At 36.9% G+C, this 8,385-nt stretch overlaps 1 protein-coding gene across 2 annotated transcripts; it reads right to left on the bottom strand.

The window, feature by feature from the left end:
• Window positions 1-1,002: 1,002 nt before the first annotated feature.
• On the bottom strand, window positions 1,003-7,455 carry LOC143037623 (uncharacterized). 2 transcript variants are annotated; one of them, XM_076206147.1, is made up of 2 exons: window positions 7,389-7,455; window positions 1,003-4,253 (listed from the first exon to the last, which is right to left on the bottom strand). In XM_076206147.1, the coding sequence occupies exon 2, from the start codon at window positions 4,046-4,048 to the stop codon at window positions 2,639-2,641; it is 1,410 nt and encodes a 469-aa protein (XP_076062262.1). In that variant the 5' UTR covers window positions 4,049-4,253; window positions 7,389-7,455; the 3' UTR covers window positions 1,003-2,638. The 2 variants fall into 2 exon arrangements, with proteins under 2 accessions (XP_076062262.1, XP_076062261.1); XM_076206146.1 differs by having other exon boundaries at window positions 7,124-7,442.
• Between the last annotated feature and the right edge of the window lie 930 nt (window positions 7,456-8,385).

The following is an 8,385-nucleotide window of genomic DNA, read 5'->3' as shown; positions in this document are numbered from 1 at the left end:
TGTACACAATCATGGATGCCAACAGTACAATGTACATGAGGAGAAGGGAACTACAACAACAACTGCAGCAATTAACCTTTGCAGAGAGGATATACAGTTGCTATAGTACCATTGTAGATTGTTCTCAATTTTGATGGGGGAGGGGGGGTGTCTGTTTTGCTCACAAGGAAGTGTTGTAGCGTGGAGCAAGAATGCAATAGATGGACCTTGGTTTTGGGAGAGCTGTTGTTGTTCGATTGTTATTATCATTATTCATAACATGTTGTGGGTAACCATACTGGGGGTGGCTCCCCAGCCAGGTTAGGATCAGGGAGGTTATGTGTAGGGAAGGTTTTCTATTCTCTTTTCCATATGGGTGAGCATAGCATATCCTGAATAGGGCTGATGAGTTGTGTAGGCTGCAGTTGAGTTGTGCTGCACCCCAGTTAAACTCTGGGACTACACTGCCTGCCATGTGGGTTGTGACTAAGAGGTTCCTGAGATCATCTCGTGCTCCCATCATCAGTTGCCAAAGGAATACTGGCTGTTAGTTTGAAAAATTAACTTTTCGTTAGCAGGAGAGGCAGTGATTGAATGTACACTATCAGTCTCAGTCACTTCGGCCAGTTAGTTTTCTTTCAACCTGTTTTTCAATACCATTTTGGGATCTTGCCCTCTGCCCCTCAATTCTTAGGAGAAATAATAAAGAAAGCAGACCTTGAAACAGGATTCAAGGCAGGTAAAAATAAATCTACCCCCTCTTCTCCCTAATGTATTCTGTATTCCCTATCCACTTAATGTTCCTCAGATTCTAAACATTTGTTTCCATTTGCTACATCCATACTTGAACTTTTCTTTCTCTTTACCTCTTTCATTTTTAGAAAAAGATAACAATCTGATATATTTCTTCCCACTCCACAACATTGCTATCCCCAGTGTCTTTCTATAATGATCAATCATACTTCATCCATCTATAGTAATATTTCCATACACATACAGTATGATAAATAAAACAAATTGCTCATCTTGTCTATGACAATTATTAATGGATAAACTGACTTTTTGTACAAGAGTAACTTGATCTGTTTCTATATCTAAATATACATGGAATATTGTATATAATCTTACTTATATTGCATGTTTGTAATCATTCATGGCACCCATCTCCAACAAGCTTTGAGAGTTGCACTTGCCACCCTCAGTGTCAGAATTTTGAGAGGTCGAACAAGATGTTTCATTATGCAACCTAGAAGAGCAGACACTGGGATTGTTTCCACCTTGCCTCTCCAGCAAATTCCATTCAGCTGCTGTCCAATGCTTAAAAGAAATCCCTCCATCAGCAAAATCCAAAGTCCTCTCATTACTGTCACAAGCTTGTGGGTGCATGTTCTGACTAGGCCACCCTCATCTTAAAAGGGAAAAGGCCTTTTGGTACGTAGATATATACATGACTTTCCACCTTTGTCCTCATTAAGCATTTATAAGTGTCTGAACTGTGTACTTTTAGTGCTGCAGTGTGTGTATAACAAATTGAATGCATATGTGAGTTTGTAAATGATTGCTATTTTGCTGCAAGGCATGCAGCTTTTGTTTTGTGATGTGGCGTACAGAGTAGGTACCCTTACTGCTGGCTTTGAGGAGGAAGTTATCTAGGCAAGTGTGGTAGCAATAGCAGTTAAGCCACCTATGTTTGATGAATCTCCAGTACCAAGATGATTTAATAACAAGTATCAGTTCACCTTGGTTAGCATAATGGTGTCTAGAACAAAATTCCACCATATTTCCAATTTATCCATAAAAATACTTAGTGAAATCAGTGGAGTCACTTGGTCTACTTGTTATGATAAAGTTAAGAATACCTTGGTTAGTTTGTTTACTTGTTCAAAGTCAGAACTCTTTGATTTATTGACAACTCAGGATTTAAAAAAAAAAAAAAAAAAAAAAAAAATCCAACTTGAGGTTTATGTGATCTTGGAAAGATTGCTACACTTTTGAACCTTGGTGGAGATTTCCTTAGAATTAAATTTATTAAAGCTCTTCCAGAATCCATTTGACCAGTCCTTGCGATACATGATGCAAACACTGATAAAGAACTTCATACAGTTTCTGACATCCTTGTATCTTACAACATGAGCTGTGGTTCACAGGTTAACAAAGTGAAAACTAACAAATAAATCAATGCAGAGGCTTGGTAAGCATGATTTCAAACACTGAATATGATAATCATTTGGTCCAGACTGGTTTCAGGGCATTCAATAAAAGCAGTAACCAGTGCAGATGATACCACAGGGAACAACTAACTGTTGACAAGAGGCAGTAAGAAAGGTACTGACCCAGATCACACAAAATAAAAGTTGCATGCCTTGTGGCAAAATTGCAATCATCTGTGAACTTGCATATGCATCTAATTTATCATATACACACTACATACTTTTTTGTCTGGACTTCCTCAGTCAGCATTGCATCTGCTGAAGTGGTGCCTTCCAGTAACAAGATAGCAACAAATAACTTTGTGGCTACTGAATATTCATGAGTGTCTAATTGCATACAACTTTTCTGCAGATTATTCCTTGATGGAACTCCACTGCTTAATGTCAAATTACTTTTCATCTATACCAATTCTATGTTGCTTTGGTTGATACATGATGTTTGTCTATGGTTATTCAAATGGGTCACTACTGCCAGTGAAAGTGCTATTTTGACTTGCAATCACATTCTTTGAATCTAATTTCCAGAATTCTTGACATGAGCTCAAACTGTCCTTCTTATCATGGGTTTTAATGTGGGTCTCAAGTTCTATTTTGTCTTTAAATATGGTATCACAGTGATAACAAATATGAAGCAAGTCTGCTGAATCTAAGGGGTCAGTTTCACTACAAGTATCACTCATACAAGGATTCGTCATATCAGGTTTTTCCAAATTATTTACTATACACTTCTGCAAGTGGCTCTTATCACTTGAAGCTGGTTTGGAATCAGAACATTCACTAGTTTCTATTACTAAATTATCTACACGAATGTCTTTCTTACTGTCGAGGTTGTCTGTGTCAATAAAAGTTATATTGTACTCATCGGTTTTACATGTTTGCTCATTTTTGTGTATTGACCAGTGCCTTTTCAGTGTGGACAGTGTAAGAAAAGTGGCTCCACATTTGTTACACTGGAAGGGTTTTTGGCCTGTATGATTTATGAGATGAGATTGCAAGTGACTTGTTAAAGTAAATGCTTCATCACAAAATGAACATTTAAATGGTTTAACCTCTGTATGTGTCTTTAAATGAGTTAACAGATCTTTATTATACATAAATCCTGCACTGCAAAGCTTACAACAAAACGGTTTCTCTCCTGTATGTATGACGAGATGCTTTTTTAGATGACACGACTGAATGAACGCGGCCGCGCAGTAGTGGCACTTGTGAGGCTTCTCGCCAGTGTGGGTCAAGATGTGCTTCTTCAGCGTGCTTAGTCCCGCGAATGCCGCGCTGCAATACATGCACTTGTACGGCTTCTCTCTGGTATGTGTCACAATATGTTGCTTCAGAGCCCCAGAGACCGTAAACGAAGCTTCGCAGAGACTGCACTTATGTGGCCGTTCACCTGTGTGAGTGAGGATGTGAGTTCTCAGGTGGCTGGACACGGTGAAGGCCGCTCCGCATTGTTTACATTTATGCGGTTTTTCTCCAGTATGTGTGAGAATGTGGGCCTTTAGGGTGCTCGACTGAGCGAACGACGCATTACAACACGAGCATTTATAAGGTTTCTCGCCTGTGTGAATCAAGCTGTGCCGTTTAAGTGAACTCGAGTCGATAAATGTGGATTCACAAAATGGACACTTGTACGGTCGTTCTCCTGTGTGGATCCTGATGTGCTGTTTTAACTTATCTGATCGGGTAAATTGGGCTTCGCAATACTTGCATCTATGTGGCCGTTCTCCTGTATGTGATTTTATATGTTTGTTCAAGTTACTTTGGTTTGCATAGGTGTTTTTGCAGATGTGACATTCATATTTTTTCCTCTCAATATGAGAAGTTTTCATCACAATACTGGATGAAGACTGTAATTTCTCCATAATTGTTTCAGAAGTACACTTGCATATTTTTAATGGTTTTTATATTACACAAATTTTGCAATTTTTATTCTTTCATTTTTTATTATTATTATTATTATTATTCTTTTTTTTACAATTTATGAAGTATGTTTATTCTTTGGCCTCCATATTTATGTAAGTTATACATTTGAAGTGTTCTCATCTACTGAGATTTTGTCCATTGATCCTGTAACAGAAAAATATTAATTTAGATGTATGTAAAATATATCATGTACTAGTATATACACTAGTATAGCAAATGTATTCACTGAAACGCTAGCATGTTTCTGTTTAGTATAATGCTATGAATATAGTTTGCTTCAGTCATGCTGTCAGCATGCCCTCTCTGAAAAATATTGTCCCAAAGTATAACATGCAGGTATATTCCAGATTATTCCACAGCTATATATACGCATACTCATATACATTGGATCTCAAACTGGATACTTAAAAAATGTAGGGAACAACTGATGGACAAGATTCAGTCTTATTGTGTGCTCATTAAAAGAAGGCATAGTGCTGCATAATTGGAAGAAGGCTAATGTGGTACCAATTCACAAAGAAGACCACTAAATTATAGGCCTGTATCACCAACCAGCACAGTAATGAAATTATGTGAAAGGATTGTGAAAGATATTTGGAAGAGATGATAATTTTGTCAGTTCAGCTTCAGATCTGGAAGATGTGTCAAACCTTCTAAGATCTTACTCAAGAAAGATTGATGTGCTGCAAGAGAGGGAGGGCTGGGTGGACTGTGCTTACCTTGACCTGAAAAGACTTTCAATCATAAACCTCACAATTGACCTTGTGGAAATTGGAGCTTACTGGAGGACTAAGAGGCAAACAACCCAAATGTTGAAAGATGTTTTGAAGAAAAAGTGCATGAGGACAATAGTAAAGGATAAGACGTCAGGATGGAGAGCAGTTATCAGCAGAGTTCCTCAAGGTTCAGTGTTTGTACCAATAATGTTTCTTATCTATGTCAATGACATCATGGAAGGTACAACAAGTACATGTTTGCTAATGATGCAAAAATCATGGAAAGAGTGAAAAACAAGGAGGATTGTAGGCCATTGGAAATAGATCTAGACACTATTTTTGGATGGAGCCAAGCATGGAAAATGAATTTCAGTACCAAAAAATTGAAAATACTGGAAATTGGCTGTGACTGCAAAAGACCATCATTCAACTATTCCTTGGGAAAGGAATCCATTACAAAAGCGAGAGAGGAGAAAGATTTAGGAGTTGATAAAAGACAACCTGTTACTTGACAGACATATAGCAGGATTGTGGGAGAGACATACATTAACCTCTTCAGTGTGAGTCGAATTCTCATGTGCAGCATTGGCTGCATAAGATACGATGATCTGATGATGCATAATAATGTGTGTGTGAGGGATATAACATATGGAGGAAGAGCATTTGAGGTAAAATGTGATATCAGTGAAAAACATCATGGTGAAAAATAAAAACAGGAGCGCTAGTCAGAATAATGAAAACGAGAATCAATACTGAAGGGGTGAAAAATGAGATATTGCAGTGTCATAAATCTCTCCACATATGAGCATCAATTGAAGCAAAGTACAAAAATGAATAAGAAATACATCTGAACAATTGAAGAGGGTCACTGAAAAAAAATCAAGAATGCAACTCTAATTGGTGAATTTAATTGTAAAATGGAAAGAATAGTAAAAGAAAAATGAAGGATCCTGGGGAAATATATTGTTGCAATATCATCCCTTGACAACAACCCTGATTACCTCTAGGGATCCTAAATGCATAGCCCATAGGAGGTTAGGTTAGGCTAGACAAATTAGACTAACATTAGTTAGTCTCCCAAAACAAAAACAAACATGGCCTCTCAAAGCTCACTGACATCAGGTTGTTGCTATTTCGCTTTTAGCAACTTTTTTGTCATTGATTTCTGCCAATAAAAATTGATATTACATTGATGTATTAGAATTTACCAAATTAATATGTATATATATATATATATATATATAGTTTAGAAGAAAGTAAATGCTTGACTTTCTTCAAAACAATGGTTCCTGGACTACAGCTCTTTACAAATTTTATATATATATATATATATATATATATATATATATATATATATATATATATATATATATATATATATATATATATATATATATATATACACATATACATACAAATATTTGGGAATACAAAAGGAATCTACCCAAATTATCCCAGGTCAAGAACAAAACAAAAAGGAATATTGAAGAGTTCCCACACAGGAAGAATGAAGAGAGGCTACATGACATTATTTAGATCAGAAAAAAGTATCATAAATTAGAGATAGGATTTACTGGTGAAACACCAACAAAGTCACAATAAAAAATTTAAAAGGCAAACTTGTCTGAAGGCTGTTAGGATGTATAACTTTCCACATAGAAGTATATACCTATGGAACAAATTTTGATACATGAAGACAGAAACAAGACCCAATGAACATCTACCCAGTACACTGCAACTAGGTAAACAAACAAGCTAGTAAATAAACAAACAAATGCAAGAGGAAGGTAAATTTATAGACAAAGCCCCTGACAAGTGGTATCCTCAGTTTGAGACCACCCATAAAGAAGAATGACTATTGGCAACTGAAATGCCAAAGCAAACACAAAAATAATCAATGAAGTGATCAGCTTCTATACCCAGGCATTTTTAATTTGGAATGCAATGCCAAATGTGGCAAGACCTAAGAGTAGTTTCAAGCTAATAGGAGAAAAATGAATGCAGCGTATAAATGCAGTTGAGTAATGAAAACACAAAGCACCAAGAACATCAACGTCGTTCTTCCACGATAGTGGTAGAGTCAAGAACTTGCGGGGGTTGATGGTGACATCAATTTATAGTAAACTCATGTTTACATAGTACACTGGAGTTTAACCTAACTGTCCGTTGTGTCAAGGGGGTCTTTGTAACGAGGCTGTGACTGCTAGTCCTTGTCTGGAAATCTTGCCTATTTGATTTCTGAACACTTTTTCCAAGAATGACATCGTCACATAATTCTAAGCAGTCAATTTCGCTAACCTTATCATTGTAATCAAGTGACAGCAATACTGCAGCTTCTGTTGTTACCGACTGTCATCGGTAATTTCCATTTGCTTGTTCACCCACTGACAAGAAGCTTTAGTTTACGAATGAAAGATTGTTCACGTCAGAATAAACATCTTTTGTGCCCATATGCAATATTAACTCCGTTTTGTGATCAATATTTGCACAATATTAATGTATGCAACTCCTTTCTATTGCAGTCTTCTTGTATGGGTTCAAATGAAACCATCACTGTATTCACGTAATAAATCCTCATCAAATTCCTGTTGTTAGACCGTTCCGTCACTCTTTGGTCTCTACCATACTATTAAAAAAAATTACTCGAATGTAATCAAATACATGAAGATCGGCATGCGTCGAATCAAGGAACAGGATTCCTCACGAAAGACAGAAGTTCAAATGTTTGATTTTGAAATTGAAACAGGTTTAGTTTTGCTTGACAAATTAATTATTTGGGTAGTGATGGTGGATGGAACAGCGTCTAAGCGCATAGGCAGAGGAAATGACCGTAAATAGTTGTAGTGTTGCTTCTTATTTACGACAGCATTCATGAAAATACCCAATTTCAAACATCACAAGAAAATCAAGTTAAGATTGAGTCTTGTTTAAATCCAAAATACAAATAATTGCACGAAAACAAAGATGACTAATACATAGTATGCTTGTCGCTATTGATAAATGTCACCCGTGAAATTCATATATTTTTCTTTAAGTTGCCTATGGTAGGCGCCGTCACTAAATTCCAGTCGCTCATTCCACTCATTCATTTTCAATTAATTTCCTGTCAAAGTGGTCAACCAGTGTTCCGGTTTACTTGGCTTCATGGAGTGACCTCTTACTGTTGTTATACTGAATTTAAGTTTGTAGGCAGTGTCTTCTAAACCGTTAACCATTTTATATACCTCTTTCATGGAGATGGGCAATCGTTGTGGTCCAAAGGACTTGTTTAGTGGAGTTGTCGCAATCGACGAGTGTAGAATAATTTCTACGTTGATTCAGATGGCATTGGGCTTCTGCTTCTTTTCTTGACCTTTCTGTTCTTTCCTCGTTCTGGTTCTGCTTCTCTATTGTCTCTCTTCTATTGACTGTGTCTCTCTCGAGTCGCTCTCTGCTTCGCCTTTTATAGCCCAGGAATGGGTGTTTACGTCTCCCGGAATGCCAAAATGTAACCAAAGTCGGCAGTTCAAACACCTTCAACCAATGGGAAAGCAGAATAAGCTTTCTCGCTAAATTATGCA

The sequence above is a fragment of the Oratosquilla oratoria genome, chromosome 22, assembly GCF_046742065.1.
Source record: "Oratosquilla oratoria isolate Oo_2021 chromosome 22, ASM4674206v1, whole genome shotgun sequence".
In the NCBI taxonomy this organism is placed as follows: domain Eukaryota; kingdom Metazoa; phylum Arthropoda; class Malacostraca; order Stomatopoda; family Squillidae; genus Oratosquilla; species Oratosquilla oratoria.
Note: the sequence above shows the minus strand (reverse complement) of the source record. Positions and strands in the feature narration are given on the sequence as shown.

Coding starts and splice junctions, on each gene's coding strand:
- LOC143037623 (XM_076206147.1), bottom strand. CDS start 4,048: ATGGAGAAATTACAGTCTTCATCCAGTATTGTGATGAAAACTTCTCAT.